This window comes from Podarcis pityusensis (assembly GCF_964106645.2).
Source record: "Podarcis pityusensis genome assembly, chromosome: 14".
NCBI classification, from domain to species: Eukaryota; Metazoa; Chordata; class Lepidosauria; order Squamata; family Lacertidae; genus Podarcis; species Podarcis pityusensis.
Window position 1 is genome coordinate 19,200,945 of NC_138039.1, and position 16,002 is coordinate 19,216,946.

General features: G+C 43.9%; 1 protein-coding gene across 4 annotated transcripts in view; it reads right to left on the bottom strand.

Moving 5' to 3' along the window:
- Positions 1–901: 901 nt before the first annotated feature.
- CFAP70 (cilia and flagella associated protein 70) overlaps positions 902–16,002 on the bottom strand; it is a 31,654-nt gene continuing 16,553 nt past the window's right edge. For 2 of the 4 annotated variants that reach the window (XM_080981583.1, XM_080981582.1), the window contains exons 15-29: positions 15,328–15,519; positions 14,950–15,081; positions 13,945–14,070; positions 12,455–12,588; positions 11,711–11,826; positions 10,698–10,886; positions 9,335–9,460; positions 9,053–9,160; positions 7,915–8,018; positions 7,155–7,307; positions 5,038–5,199; positions 4,444–4,533; positions 4,189–4,326; positions 3,713–3,830; positions 902–2,966 (exon numbers count right to left, since the gene is read on the bottom strand). In XM_080981583.1, the coding sequence (XP_080837709.1) occupies positions 2,950–2,966; positions 3,713–3,830; positions 4,189–4,326; positions 4,444–4,533; positions 5,038–5,199; positions 7,155–7,307; positions 7,915–8,018; positions 9,053–9,160; positions 9,335–9,460; positions 10,698–10,886; positions 11,711–11,826; positions 12,455–12,588; positions 13,945–14,070; positions 14,950–15,081; positions 15,328–15,519 (1,905 nt within the window). In that variant the 3' untranslated portion in view covers positions 902–2,949. The remainder of the gene's footprint in view (positions 2,967–3,712; positions 3,831–4,188; positions 4,327–4,443; positions 4,534–5,037; positions 5,200–7,154; positions 7,308–7,914; positions 8,019–9,052; positions 9,161–9,334; positions 9,461–10,697; positions 10,887–11,710; positions 11,827–12,454; positions 12,589–13,944; positions 14,071–14,949; positions 15,082–15,327; positions 15,520–16,002) is intronic. The other 2 variants (XM_080981584.1, XM_080981585.1) reach the window with 2 other exon arrangements.

Here is a 16,002-nt window from a genome sequence, read left to right on the forward strand (position 1 = left end):
TTGCTGGGATTCAGCCCCGATTCCCAGCGGTAATGCCGCCTGCGCAGGTAATCGGCGTTTGGAGAGCGGCAGCTGTAGTAATATGGTGTGTTTAATGTGCTAGGATTATTGAATAACGTGATATATTCTGCCAATCAACTAAGTACAGGCTGTGAGATTCAGCATTTTTGGTAAAGATGTTTGCAGAATAAGGGGGCAGGCATTACCTTGGCATGTCGCCAGATTTTAGCAGTTCGTTTTTATCTGCCTTGAACCCTGACAGAGAGAAGAGGGTAAATAAATAAATAAGATGAAATTTAAACTGATTTTTAACTATTAAAAAATTTAAATTGAATTTAAACTAATCCTAACACTTTGTCCTGCTTTACATAATTCTTCAGATATTCTGCAAAGATTTTCCATTCTTCCTTGCCAGTTCTACATATTCCATTAATTTTATCTGCCACTTCTCCTTTGTTGAAGTCATTCTCTCTTTCCTTTTCTGAGCATATGCCATTCGGGCTACTGTAATTGCGTAAAGAAATAAATTATTTGGTCTGTGGGGACTTCTGTTCCTAATATACCCAACAGGAAGCTTTCTGATCTTTTTGTTAAAGTCCACTTAAACATTTTCCCCCCCATTTCATTATATATCATCTCCCAGAATTCCTTCACATTTTTACAAGCCCACCACATATGATAAAAAATACCCTCCATTTCCTGACACTTCCAGCAAGTACCTGACTGATTTATACATTTTTGCTAATTTACTTGGTGTAAGGTACTATCATTGTCATGAAGTTTTCTTTCAGTGTATAACAAGCTGTAAATTTTAAATCTTAACTCCATGTAGATTTTTAACAGCTGTGTGTTGTTACAGGCATTTTTTTTAAAAAAAATAATAAGATAAATAGCTCACACATTTTGTAAATTAATAAATATAAATATATATATTTATTTTAAAAACAGACATGAGCTAGCTTCAGTAGTTATTTTCAAACTGTACGCTCCTCTTGCCTTTCCTTGGGAAATTTCCAAAATCAGATGAAAAAATATCCAATTCTTCTGGTTGATACATCTGCAACACAATTGCAATCCCATTCCATTTGTACACTATTTCCTAGGATGGACAAGGACCCAGAAAGAACCCAGCTTAAACTTCAGAACTCACACACAGACTTTGATAGGGCTGATAGTTATAGAGAAAATGAAAAGGGCACAATCTGTTGGGAAGGAGTCCAAAAGCCTCAGAAAAGAAATTACACAAGAGCTCCAAGAACTGATGTAAGAAAGAATTTTTCTGCCAACTGTGTCCTTCCCGAACTAACCACATGTCACCTGAAGAGTCTTAACAAACAAAACATCAAAATAAATCATATAGAGAAACTCAGCATTGGTGCATATGACTTTTGGGGATCCAAATCTAACAACTTAGGTCACAAAGAAACCCAACTGCCACACAAGTGTTTTTTCTGATAAAAGCATGCCTAGAAGCGAAGCAGATGCGTGAGTATCTATGTGACCATTGTTGAATTCTGTTTCACTTGCTTTTCCTGAGAAAGATGCAGGTGTGAGAACAAGATATGCATTTAAAAACAACACACACAGAAAAATATTTATATCTATATAGTGTGTACCCTTCTAACTTTGCATTTAAGGCAATTTACAAAATAAAAATGAAACAATTAGAGTGTCATAGGCATTAATCATAAAATGCACATCACATTAACAGTAGCATGAGCAAGCCAATCCTATGTGTGCTTTCTTCGAAGTAAGTCCCATGGGATTCAATGGGGCATACAGGAAAGCATGCAAAGGATTACAGCCTGGGAATGTAATCAAAATGACATTTTTGTTGCCTACAGTCAAGCGGCTGCTTTTGGTGAGTGTGTGTGTAAAATAATTTCTCTCTGCAGCTTTTGACCTTCTTACTTAGCACCCAATGCAATTCACAAAATAAATGCAACCCATCAACATGTCAACAAAAAGTAAAAATTAAGCGTAAAATACAATGACGCTATTGTAAAAGAAAAATAAAAAAGGGATCACCTGCACCACTTATCCCGAGGCAATCTTGTGAACTGCAAGTCTCCAAGGATTTAGCCTCCACTTTAGCCACTCCAATTTGTGTGGCTGAGCCAATCCAGTCCAATCCAAATACGTATGTGTGCTTGCACCCATGGACATTGTTTCAGAAGCCACGGGTACAAAATACTGCATCACACCCAATCTCCTCTGTGTTCTTTTGCTTCAGCTGTGAGATGTAGCAGCTCCTGAACAGAATGTGCAGTTGTAACAATGTAGGTGATCTAAAACACATCTCCCCCTCCCTCTTTGCTGCACCAATGCTTGTGGGGCTAAGTAAACACCCATGTTACACTGACATCTGGAGGCCGCTAATTTTGGGGAGAAAGCCTGCTGCTTCGGCACTTCTGTTCCTGCAGGCCAGCCAGCCCTTCTGGTTCCTTACTGGTTCACGTGGCTGACAACGATGGCATGACTTCTTGCCATGCTCATGGGGTTGTCCCAAAGAAGAAGATACCTGCATTTCTGAAGACATCCCACTTTGCTTCCAGATGCTTAGAAAGCTGTCACCTGAAAATTCCAGGTTTCTTATACCGAGGGTGAACCTCCAGATTTTGCTGGACTCCAGTTCCCATCAATCCCTAACTGCTGGTTATGCTAGATGGGGTTGATGGGAGTTGGAATCCCAGCAACATCAAGGGAGTGGGCCACAGGGTTCTTCACCTCTGCTTTATACAATAAATGTCAGCAAAAAATGTCAGGGCGTTGTGGATTGGTCTGTCCAGTAGTAGGAATCTGGCATATCTTCCTACTGCGTTAACACCCAACTCTTTGTTCACCCCCTGCTCAAAACAGTCGAAGTGTCCATAAATTGGAAGAGTTCAGAAAGACGGATTGCCAAAGCCAACTTCTAACTGCACCTCATGGATCTCCTGGAGCAGTTCCTCATTGGCCAGCTCCAGCTGCAATGGAAAGAGAAGGGATGAGATGAGGCTAAATCAAGTGCCTATTTAAAGATCTGTCATGTATGCTTTGGTTCAAGGAGGAAGGCTGGGCCAGTTAATCCCTACTTCAAGGCCACACAAGACAACCAGAAATACTTTCACTGTCGGCCTGCCAAAAGCTGGCATCAGATGTGATAGAACAAGTCAGGATGGTGAGATAGCAGCACGCAACAGCAGCTGATTGAGAAATGCCACATTTAATTCAATTCCATTTTCAGTGTGTGTCTCACTTTTCATCATGGGAACATTCGGAACCCGCAATGATGCCTGATATATAATATAAATATAGCATAATGTCTACACACGGACGTTGAACAGCCCTTTTTGCATTGACTTTAAAATACAGCCAGTGTACAGAAAAGCACTTTGGTCACAGAGAGTACTATGTGAGTGAGTGCTCATGCACAAAAGGTTTTTCCACTTGATTTTACTTGATACTCATGTTTGTGTCGCCTTCATTTATTTGTACTGTAATGGTTTTGTTACTGCTTCATCATTCTTCTTGTTCTTAGCCTCCTTGCATTTTTTCAAGAAATAGAAAGAAGGGATATGCTTTCTAATATATTTATATAAATGATGACTAAATTAATCCTGGCTTAAAGAATGTGTGACTTGCTAGTCACACCTGCTGGTTGCTTCTGAACCAAAGTGTAACACCTTTCCACAAATCTAACAATCGTGAAAGAGAGAATAGGGTGACAAACCTTGACAGCATATTTGTAGGATTGTTCTGCCTCCAGCTGCCTTCCACCCTGAAGAAGAAGAAGAAGGCAGTCCACAGTAAGCTGATCTTTTACAACACAATATTGCAGTTGCAAGAAACTGCAAAGGGTTTAATTATGGGTTAAGAAAAAGAATGGACAGCAGAGAAACACCACTCCCCAATGAAATACTTGTTAGTTGTCAACTTGAGGATAGAGGCAAACAAAAGGGAAATGGTGTTGGGGGGGGGGTTGACACCAAATTTCTTTCCACATTTCTGCTTTGATAAATAGCATCATTGGACCCATTGATTTACCAGTTAAATATTTGAGGATTCCACCCCCCCCCCCCAAAAAAGATACACAGATGAACCATGTTAAGCTTGGGCATCGGAATGGTGGAGTACCTGTTTCCATTGAGAGCGTCCTTGAAACCCTCCACCTAACATACTCACACTGCTGTAAAGAAAAGCAGATACGTCTTTTGCTGGGTTAAAAGGCCCTTGAGAGTTCACCTGCATGCAGACGAGAGCCAGATACGCCCACACTTCAGCATTGTTGTTGTTGAGGGCATTGGCCTCAGAGAGGGCATCTTCTGCCTCCACCATCTCTTTGAGCTTTAGAGAGGGAGAAGTAGACTGATTAAAAACGTAAGACCATGTGCTGTGCACTTGGGTTCAAGCACCAGCAGTGCGAGCGCACTGCAGCCAGATTAAAGAGCATCAGTCTCTTACCCTATAGCAGGCAATTCCTACTCCCAGCCATGTGAGACAGGAAGGTGATTTCTTACTGGCCAGCAGGTAGATGTCCTTTGCCTTGTCATACTGTCAGAGGAACAGAGGGTGGCAAATTACCGTACTCTCCATGCTATGACAATTGAAAGAATACTCTGTTTGTTTTGTTCTTGACAGAACCCTTCTCTAGCCATCGTTTCAAAGAGAGCTACTCACAACGGACATTGTGTTTTTTTATTATATTTATTAGCTGCTCAGTAACTGTTGGTGACATATAAAGGAATATGAAAAAAACAAAAACAGAAAAGGACTACTAAAACAAGAAAAAAATCAACCAATACAATCTGAAACGTGCACTTAACATAACTGTAAAAACTTTGCCCAGCAGAAAACAATAGCCTTTAAAATTCCAGAATGTAAAACAAGCACATTAAAGGGCAGCAGATTCAACTAGTCCAGTGGCCCTCCAGGGCTTGAAGGCAACAGGCCTCCCCAGTCTGAGTAGGAGAGGTTCCCCTCAGATTTCATGCCAAGACTGCCAGCCCACCCAGCTCTTCTGTGTCCCGCTGAACTCCCCATTTTCTGTCTCCTCACCTCCTTCCTCTCTAAGTAGATGGATCCTAACCGCAGGTAGACAAAATGCATATCCTTTGCATCAGTCACAAAACTGATGGTCCGCTCATAGCAGGCCTTTGCCTCTCCAAAGTCCCCAGTCAGGTAGCAGAGATGCCCTTTCTGAGCCCAAACCTCTGGATTCTGCACAAAAAAATAAAATAAAAATGGTGGCAGGAAATGGAACAAGCGGTTCCATGCACAAGTGGTTCCATGCAATAAGTGGTTGGCATCATAGCTGTCAACTTTTCCCTCTTCTTGTGGGGAATCCTATTCGGAATAAGGGAATTTCCCTTAAAAAACGGGAAATGTTGACAGCTATGGTTGGCATGCATATTTGAGGTATGGCAAGGTTAAAGTACATAGAGCTTTCTTGAATCATGTTGTAAGAAAATCGGTTTATGAAGTATGGGAAAAATATAAAAATTTAATAGAGCAAAAGACACCTGGGTGGCTCTCCCCATTAGAAGCGATATCCTTAAAAAAACTGAATATGAGAAATGGTTGGGCAATGTGCAAAGAACTAGGTTTGAAGATATAAGAGAATTACTAATTGACTGGTTACTATCAATTAAATAATATATTTAAGGTAGACAAAGAATGGTTTTTGTACTGAAATCTCTAAATTTGAAAAAGAGCTGCTAGAGAATAAAACAAAATTACTTTCGAAAATGTATAAATTAATATTAGAATGGTATACAAAAGACAAACAGGTCAAATCAGTAATGATACATTGGGCGGAGACTTCGGGTATAATATACAACTGGCAGCATGGGAGAAGTTATGGAATTGGGACTTAAAGTTCACGGCATGTTATACGTTGAAAGAAAATTATATGAAAATGATGTATCGATGGTATTTAACTCCTAGCATATTGGCAAAAATGTATTAAACAGGCTCAAATGTATGCTGGAAATGTAAGGGGGAAAGGAGGAACCTTTTATCATATGTGGTGGAAAGGTAAGGTAGTAAGGGGATTTTGGGAAAAGATATATAATGAGTTGGAAAAAAAATGTTTAAAATAACCTTTGCTAAAAAACCTGAAGCCTTCCTTTTAGGAATTCTAGGTGTTGAAATCCCAAGGAAGCAGAAAGGAATCTTGTTTTTATGATTTATGTTTGATATATGATTGTAAAATTTTAATCTGAAAAACCAAACAAATAATTTAAAAAAAGAAAGAAAGGAAGAAGGAGGGTGGGGGTAGGGGGGTTCAGAAGAATGAGTCTGACTAGGGTAGTAGTTAAAAAACATCTCAAAAACAAAGGATGTGGTCAGGTCTGTGCAGAGGGAAGCAGCTGGGTACACTTGCCCCAGGCTTTGAAGGGCTAAGCTGGCTGGAGGGCCCCACCAGCGGTCTGCCGGACTTACACTGCCGTGCCAAGAATGCCCTGCGTCTCCCAGCCGACCGGGGACTCCCACCCTGGGCCTCAGACAAGCCTGTACAGGCCTGGATGTGGTGATGGGGAATTCTGAGCTTTTCAATGCTTTCTGTAGGAAACTTTTACACAAGGAATCTCTGTCCTGCACAGAGGCAACAACCTGCTTGCCGAGGCCTCTGCTGCTGCTGCTCATCACTCCAGTGTGCTGCTGTCTCAGATCAGTAGGCTAGCAGAAAAATGCCCCACAGCCTTGAAGAAGGAGCACACCTTGTATCACAGTAGAATCTGGTTGGCCGCTGTGAGAACAGGATGCTGAACTCAATGGGCCATTGGCCTGATCCAGCAGCCAGGCTCTTCTTATCTTTTGATGTTGCAGGAAGGGCAGCTGTGTTAGTCTGCTGCAGTAAAAACAACTAAGAGTCTTCAGCCCCCTTAAAAGTTACAGCATAAACTTTGGTGGAATAGAGCCAACTTTGTCAGATACATGACATATTATTCTCAGTTTGGGGAGGTCTATGGAGATATATATTTGTGTGTGTGTATACATATAAAATCTCACACGTGCTGCCCTTTTTTTCTGGTAAACAGTGGAATCAGATACAAAAGGTATTAAGAAATCTGGCATCACTGACATGATGTTCAGGCGCGGCTCTTTGGGAGGTGCCAGTCTTGTTGATGCTGGGTAAGCGGAACGAAAGGGTGCTAAAAAGAGATACTTGCCAGGTAATCAATCTGAACGGCCATTTCCAGGCATTCTTCTGTCTTGCTGTATTCCTTCTTGAGCATGTATGTCTGGGCCAGCACCAGGTAGTAGTCACAGCTGGGGCCTCCTTGAGGGCAGAGCAGCTCATGTGCCAATGCCCTGTGAACAAACTGAGAAGGAAAAGCCAGCCCCAGGGTTTGTTATGCAGCCACAAAACCTCCTGACCTGCTCAACCAGATGAAGCTAGCCTTCATTCACAGTTAAATTTGCTGTCTCTTGCTCTCCTACCTATCAGTTCCACACAGTCCTGCTCCACATTCTAGCTGTGGCCTCTGGCTTCCAAATTTAGCTTACCTGGAATCAAGCTCGTAACTCTGTGAGGCATAACCTATAGTGCCCAGAATTCTTTGAGGGAAAGGAAGAGCTTTAAATGTATAGTGTGTACCCAGAGAACCCACAGAGTTGGTGCCTATGGTTAGAAGGAAAAGCCACCTTGACGGTTTCATTTTTCACTCCCTTCATGAACGCACAACCAAAATATCATCAAAAAGCGGAAAAGAAGTAAAACACGTGCTCCCTCAACTTATATTCCTGTCGATTAAAACTTGCCCTCCCTGTCTGTTTTTTGATGATTAATCAGTGGAGTCTCATTTGATTAATCCACCAGAGGAAACCTGAAGCACTAGTTAATTCTCCATGGAAAGGGAGCAGCTCTACTTTGCAGTTGCCTCCACCCCACCCCCTGCCCACCCCCTGCCCTGTTAGTTCCACATTCACCTGGAAGGCATTGACGTCCATCAAAAAGTTAATTGTCTCCATGAAGATGGTGGTGGTGGGCTGTGGGGGAGGGGGAGGCTCTGTTTCAAAGACAACCTTGGGTTCTGAAATGAAGCAGGGAATTCAAGGAATTTAACAACAAACAGACCTTAGATGCCTTTCTTTAGTACAGTATGATCACTTCTTGGGTAGGGGTTCTATTCCAGGGATGGCATGTATATGCAAGAATGCATATATTCAAGCCATCCCCTTGGAACTGCCTCTGTACAAGCATCCTTACCTTTCCAGAGTCCTGCACTGAGCTGGCCTTGCCCCCCAAGCAAGGCAGAGAGCGCTGAAGCTCTTTGTCTTGCTTACCGGGCTCATGGGTGCTCTCATGAAGACTCTGAGATGCTCTCGTGAGATCTCATGGGACCACCCCAGTTCCCCAGAGATCTCGCAAGAGAAAACCCTGTGCAAAAAAGAGCTTTTAAGCTCTCTGCTTTCCATGCATTTAATTTGTGCAATTTCAGCTGGCTAGCCTTCTCCTGTGTAAAGTTGAAATTGCACATGTTAAACATGCATAAGCTGTAATCATACTGTACTCAATTTATTAAATAAATGCAGCAAATACACACCTTCATTTTTCATTTAAAGTTTTCAGCAAACTTCCACTTTGCAAAGTGTGCCTGCTCCCCACACCACCACTACCAGCAGCAGTGTTTATCCACAACCCAGGTGTGAAGCCTAAGCCAAGCCAAAAGCCTATGTTAAGAGAGCAAGTTGAGGAAATGCAAAATAAGCACAGCACTTAGGAGAATGCCAATGAAAAGGGAAATTGCTGCAGTTCATCTGTTTGCCTGTAGTCAGCAATGGAAATCAGTCCCTCCAGGTCTGCAGCTCTGCTTTGTTTGGCTTCACTCACCCCTGAGCAGAAACTCTGTTCAAATGCAGGCTAGTAGTCCATTGGACAGGTCATCCTATGCAATCCAGACCCTGCTATGACTGCCCAAGCACACCATTTTGATTTTGGCAGCTGTGCCCCTTAGATTGCTGGTGTCGTTTTGCTCATTTGTGCAGCAAGAGTGGTTCTGCTGCAGCTCATTCTCTTGCTTCCCAGTCGTAATCATCATTTGCCTCGAATCTTGTGGCCCCTAACCTTTCAGAGAAGGCAGCTTCATTCTACTGGGAGCCATCGACATCCTCCTGGACAGCTTAGGCACTCCTTCCTCTTCTTGCAGGCGGTGAAAGGATTCATCATCAGACGCTAAAGGGAAATCATGAAAAATGAGAAAAATCAAAACGAGAACATCTTGATCTGCCTCTCAGATCCCTGACATTCAGCTTTGCCCAGTTATACAACAAGACTGGTATTGTAGCTCATTCTATTTCTTCAAGGAACAGTCACACCCTCTCCAACCCCAAGGTTGTGGCCCCAAACCTTTCGGAGGCGCCAGCCTCAATCTACTGGGAGCCAGGGACATCTTTCTGGCAATCTTAGGTTTCTCCTCTTCTGCCCGATGGATGGTTGTGGGCGGCTCTGGGATGTCTGAAACTTCAACAGATGCTAAGGGGAAATCCGGGAAAATGAGAAAAGTCAAAGAAGAACAAAACTATCTTTGCATATTTCTAACTGGATAGCAAGTCTCAGTACAGGAGGAATGAGCTTACACACTCACACCCACACCCCCGATCCCATGTCCTGCCTGCAGAAGCTGATTGGTTGGGAGTTCTCTATGAACTTACTGGGTTAGCTAGAGTTACTGAGGAGCTCAGCCTTGCTGTTATTTTAATTAATTAATAATAATAATAATTTATTTATAGCCTGCCCATCTGGCTGGGTTTTCCCAGCCATTCTGGACAGTTCCCAATCGAATATCAAAAATACAATACAGCATTAAACATTAAAAACTTCCCTAAACAGGGCTGCCTTCAGATGCCTTTTAAAAGTAGGATAGTTCCTTATTTCCTCGACATCTGATGCCCCTGCAGCTTCTTGACACTACAAGCCCCCATGATGCCTTGGGAAGGAGTGCAAAGCAAATGCTTAAGCCAGGGAACAGGAGTCTGTGGCCTACAAGTCCCATCATGCTGGCTGCGCTGGGGATTCAAACCACTTCCTCCAAACAGAGTATTTCCCCACTGCAGATTTCTCCTTTAAACTTTTGACAGTTGTCAATCACCTGGTGTTGTCATGACATCAGGTGACTGACAGATGGATGGGACCACTCCTTGTTGAAGCCCACCCCCGGGTGCAGGTGAATTAAGGATCTGGCCTGTCAGGTTCCCCACCCCTACACTAGTAAGATCAAGAAGCAAAACCAACACTTCAGAAAGGGCGAAGGAGTCCAGGAAGGGTGAGAGAGATTATAGGCATGACTAGTATGTGCAGGAATGCACACACTCACGCAGTGCCAAACTCAGAAGTGACCTGGAAACGTCATAAAAGATGTCACTAAAAGGGCAGAAAGGGGGAAGGGCAGAGTTGGAGCAGAGGCAGGATGGGGCAGAACAGGGTGTTTCAATTGCACATTATTTAACGGACGCACACAATGACCTCCCGGACCGCAATCCTCATGCAAATTGGGTTTGCCTGTAGTCATAAAAATAAGTTTTCAGAAAGATGAGAGGAAATGTTTTGGGATAAACAGAGTTCTAATCCCAGAGACACAGATGATGTCCCTGTTGGCATAATATATTCTGTCTGTTGTGAACATGAATATTTTTGACCTGCTGTGAACATGCTGCGCCTTTTCCAAGACCCCATTGTTTACAAATTCCCTGCAGGCAGAGTCTCAGCTTACGCAGCTCCTCCTCCGCTGAAACAGAAAGAACTTCCACCGCTGAAGGAGACATGGAGACCTTTCGTACTGCTGCATCTCCAACCTCAGGTGGAGGTCGCTCCTTCTGGAGAGAAGCTTTCTGGAGTTTGAAAGCCTTCTGAAATGCCATCTCCACCCTAATGTCATTCTCCTGGATATCATAGAATAGCCCTGTGGGAAAGGCAAGCAAGAGAGTTGCATCACTGCTGGGAGGTGGGAGGGAGCCTCTCAACCTGCAGTGCCCTCAGCTGGCCAGGCACCTTAATGGGTCGTGGAGGAAGAAGGCGATAAAATTCACCCTCCTTTCCATCAGGGAGTAAAGGTGTGGGGGGGTAATTGACCTGCATGAAAGGCTCTACAATTTGAAAACAGAGACACTGCATGAAGTCTCATTACTTATGGAATATATTTTAATGAAAACATATTAAAGGAAAAAAACTAGTCCTACTTAGAGTAGATCCACTGAAGTTAATAGAATGACCAACTTAGGTTGATTAGTGTCAGTGGGTTTACTCTTGAGTAGGACTTAATTGGCGACAGCCCACTGTGCTGGTGCTGTTATTGTTAAACCACTTTTTTGGAAGAAAAGAGAAATCCATTCCAAAGAAGAGAAATAAATACTGTTTGTCTTCATAAGGGCTAGAAGCTTGTTCCCCCACTCTGGGATTCTCAAATCATTCTACACCAGGTGCGAGATTCCATGCTTGCACAGTGCATATGTAACTTGAATACAACCCATGGAAGAGATGCCCAGACTCTGCAGCCAAGGCAGTGCGGCTGAGATGTGCTGGGTTGGAAACAGGCGAGAGAGCAGATGGTGAACTAAAATGGAACAAAACCGACAGCTGCCTGTGAACAAACGTACCCAAGCCTTAAAGTTCCTGTATGTGTGCAGAGGGAATCCTACAATGTCAGAGGTGTGCCCAGTACCGATGAAGAGAATACCATGATAAAGCGCATTAACAAGACCACCCCAGCAAATCCAGCTGACCTACCTAAGATGGTCCAGGCCAGAATGCTGGAGGGTTCCAAGCAGGTGGCGTCCTCAAAGAAGACCTCAGCATCTTCGTAGTTCTCCAGCATCACAGCCATGATGCCACAGAGCAATATGCTGGGCAGACAAAACCAAAGACTGAAGCAGCTGCCCACTTGCAAAAAGCAAGCAGGTAAGAGCCCACTGCACTGTGTAGCCTATGAGCGTTCCTACTACAGTAAGGATGGAAGGCAACTAAGTGTTACTCAGACTAAACCCGTTGAAATTATGAGCCTAACTTAGCCATGCTCATTAATTTCAATGAGTCTACTCTGAGTAAAACTTAGTTGCCTACCACCCAATGTCTCTTTCTGGATGCTCACTTGGAAGCAAGTGCCACACTGTGATCAATGGGGCTTTGCAGTTTCCGGGTCACCTTCAAAGGTGCTGATGCCTGCAACAGACTGTGAGCAGGAGAGCAGCAGCATGAGCACTAGTGACATATATATGCACAGAAGCCCATGTGCCCAGCCATTCTATTTTTTTAAATTTTCCTTTAAAAAAAGGCGGGGGATCATCAGGACATGTTACAGCTCAGCCTCCAAGTGTTGTACCTGTGGTATACTATAGTGTACTATTTTTAGCTGGAGGGGAGAAATGCCCTCAATATTCCTCAGCTACACGAAGCCTTTCTTGCCCCATGAGAATTGTCTAAACAAGGCCGCACATCTCCCCTCCCTGCCTGCCTCCTGATACCAAGTACTACCTGGGTAGGTGATTGGGGTCCAGGCTAACAGCCTCGCGGAAGCACTCCTGGGCTTTGAGATTGTTTTCAGTCAGCAGACAGAAAGTGCCATAATCCAACCAACTCTGGATATCCTGGCGGTCACGAGACAATCTCTGGGGATGGAAACACCATTGTGTAAGTTGACTCCCTGATGTTCCAGGGTTCTGAATGGATAAAAACTGCACATTAGAAATGGGGCTCCATCCTTCTGATGAGTCACCTGAACATGCTCCAAATTTTGAAGGCTGACAGACCATCCTATTAGTCTTATTTGATTTTAATTCGGCCTCAGGGTTTGTGAGCCATTATGCACCTGGACAAAACCCCTGCAGAGGTTCTCTGGTCCATCTAACTATATGTGTACTGGAGCTGCCTTATACTGAATCAGACCAAAGATGATCCATCTAGCCCAGCATAGTCACTGAAAAGAGGCTAATGGCATATGGCTCCACGCAGCAGAGCAGAGAGCCCCACTGCTGAGCTAAAGAGCCACAGATCACAAGACTGTGATATTTAGCTTGGCAGTACATGCAAAGAGGACTGAGGCAGGGGAATATTTCTTCCAGTTCCCACAGCAGCAGGGATACCAGAGGCCTGGGGGAAACTCTTCAGCATCATTCACCCCCCCCCCCCATTTCTTAGCCACCCAACTGGTGAGGGATGAGCAGCGTTTCTTGAATTGTTTTAGATTTCTTGTAAGTTGCTTGGAGACCATTTGACTGAATAGAAATCTTTCAAAAATAAATGGTGCTAAAGAAGCAAAAAACAGTGCCAATTATACAAACAAGCCAAGTCACACATTATTAGAGAAGTAGGGACTGTCATGCACCCACTCAACAGTAAAGGCCATTACTAGTCAATCTTATCTGGGAAATACGGTAGTCTTTCTGATGCTCAAGATCTCAGTCAATGAGGCCTAGTTCAAAAAAAGAGCAGTTTAGGTGGCATGAACTGTGAGCAGGGGTGGATGCATGGTTGAATGCTTCCCATCAGAGGGGGCGGGGACCCAGAACAGAGAAATCTAGCATGTCAGGGAGAAAGCTGGCATAGAACACTTCTCCCTTATATACTTGCCTTCCATATGTGGGCACTTCTAAATGGAGGAACATTTACTCATGTAATCCTTTGCCTGCAGTCCAAAGCCATACAGTCTGGGAGTTGTTTTACCACCTCAGTTTTTGGCCTTACAACCTTATTGAACAATATGCACCCCTTATGTTTCCCCAAGAAAATGAGCTGCATTGGTTCAAATCCCACCTCTCTCACATCTTGCCTCTAGCTGCAAAAGACATGGATACCCCCCCAAAAAAAATCCCAACCACCCTCCCACAGCCCCTTAGGATTTTTAACACATCCTAAAATGCAAATGATGAAAACATCCTTTCTAAATGTCTCCAATTCTGCCTTAACACCAGAGACTCTTTGTTCCTGCAGCTGTTCTGCTTGGAGAGGAGCAGCAGTTCTGTCACCTCCTGGTAGTAGGTCGCTGCCAAGTTATAGTCTCCGTTGTTCTGGGCTTCGCGGGCAAAAAGACGGAGCTGCTCGGAGGTGGTAAAGCTGGGAGGAGGAGGGCTGGGGGTCTGTTGGGACAGCACCTGCCCAAAGGTAAGAGAATAATGCAACTATTACAGATCAAACGGCAGAGGCTTACACTTGAATGGGATTTTCAGTAATAATGGGGCGGTTGGAAGATTGTCCCTTGGTGCGTAAATAATATGTGATGGGGTTACAGAGCCACCTGGGCTAAACCTGCCCACATCCAAGAAGATTCCTGGACAGCCACTGCCAGTCAGTGTAGACAATACTGAGGTAGACAGGCCCAATGGTCTGACTCGCTGTAAAGTGAGTTACCTCCTTATGTATGCCAAACATCTGGACAGTGATGGGTTTGGCTGGATTTGTTTGCCTTGGCCGGCAACTCCCTTATGTTTCTCCAATGACGCTTGAAAATATTGTACTCCAACCTTCAGTGCCTTCCAAACATTTTGCACTACAGCCTTACCTTGGTTCTCGAACAGAATCTGTTCTGGAAGTCTGTTCGACTTCTGAAAACGTTCGAAAACCAAGGTGCGGCTTCCGATTGGCTGCAGGAGCTTCCTGCACTCAGTCGGAAGCTGTGGAAGCTGCGTCGGACATTTGTGTTCCAAAGAACGTTCACAAACTGGAACACTCACTTCCGGGTTTGCAGCGTTTGGGAACCAAAATGTACGAATACCAAGGTGTTCAACAACCAAGGTACGACTGTACTACTGTGCTGGCTGGGGCAGAAGGGAGTGGTAGGGCAACCCCAGCATAGTATAGAAGCCATAGACTAGTAGTTGACAGTCCAAAATCCTGATTAAAACATAAACAGCTTCCAACCCTGATTCTTACTCCAACCTCTGACAAGTCCTCAAACAATCCCAAGAATAAAACAATGGTTTGTAGATGTGACACTTTTTAAGGTGTGCCTTTCTCTTCCAAGCTGGCCTTACCTGATTCAGAGCAACATGCATCTGATCCACCAGGTACACGTACAGCTCACTCAGAAAAGCTTGGAGCTGGTCCAAGTTGTCGAATGCAGTTGTTTTCAAGTACTTTTCTCGCACAATTTTCACCACGGCATGCTGCAGGGAACACAAACCCTTCAGTTGACCCCAAAGGACTCAAACACATTTTTGGGAGTAGGGAGACAGAAATCCAGAAAATACAGGTTTTAATCCCCCTATTGGGCTAAATGAGATTTAAAGAAAACGTGGCTTTTAAAATGCAGGGGGATTCAGTAATATATCGTTTTATCATAGAAAGCGATGAAGAAATTCACTGATGTAACAACCATGTACGAAAGAAATGAATTGAAATGGAGCTTATACCTTGATTTGCTCCTTAAATGCAAAGTATTTCCCAGAGCTGTTGAGCTCATAGTTGAGCTGGCATTTCTGGCTCTCCAGGGTGTGGCTGTCAATGGCATACCCTTCAACCAACTGCCTGCCAAACAGCTCGTGATACTCATCCAGAATGGCCTCAGCAATGCTGGTGACCTGAGTGTGGTAATCTTCTACTGCCTAAAAAGACAGAGAAACAAAGGCAGAAGCTCAGTGGGAGAACATTTGTCTTGCATGCAAAAGGTCCCAGGTTGAATCCCTGGCATCACCAGATAGGGCTGGGAGAGACCCCAGTCTGAAACCCTGGAGAGACACTGCCAGTCAGTGTAATAGATAATACTGAGCTAGAAATACCACTTGTCTGGCTCAGCATAAGGCGGTTTGCCTATGTTCCTAAGAAAAGACTTAGACAATGAGTGACTCATCTGAACTCTTGCTTGGAAAGAACCGTTCTGACAGAATATACCAGTTTATCACCAGTGAAGTCTCTGAAAGACTTCCCTCCCAAAAAAGTGCAAGGTGCAGTGCAAATCTGTGCTTAGATACCCAGATAAGGAAAACTGCTGTGATGTATGTTCTGCAGCATCAAAGCACTGAAAGCGAATTGAGACCAGAAAAACCCATCATGGGTGTTAGAGTAGGGGCACAGGCAGCACGGCTGGG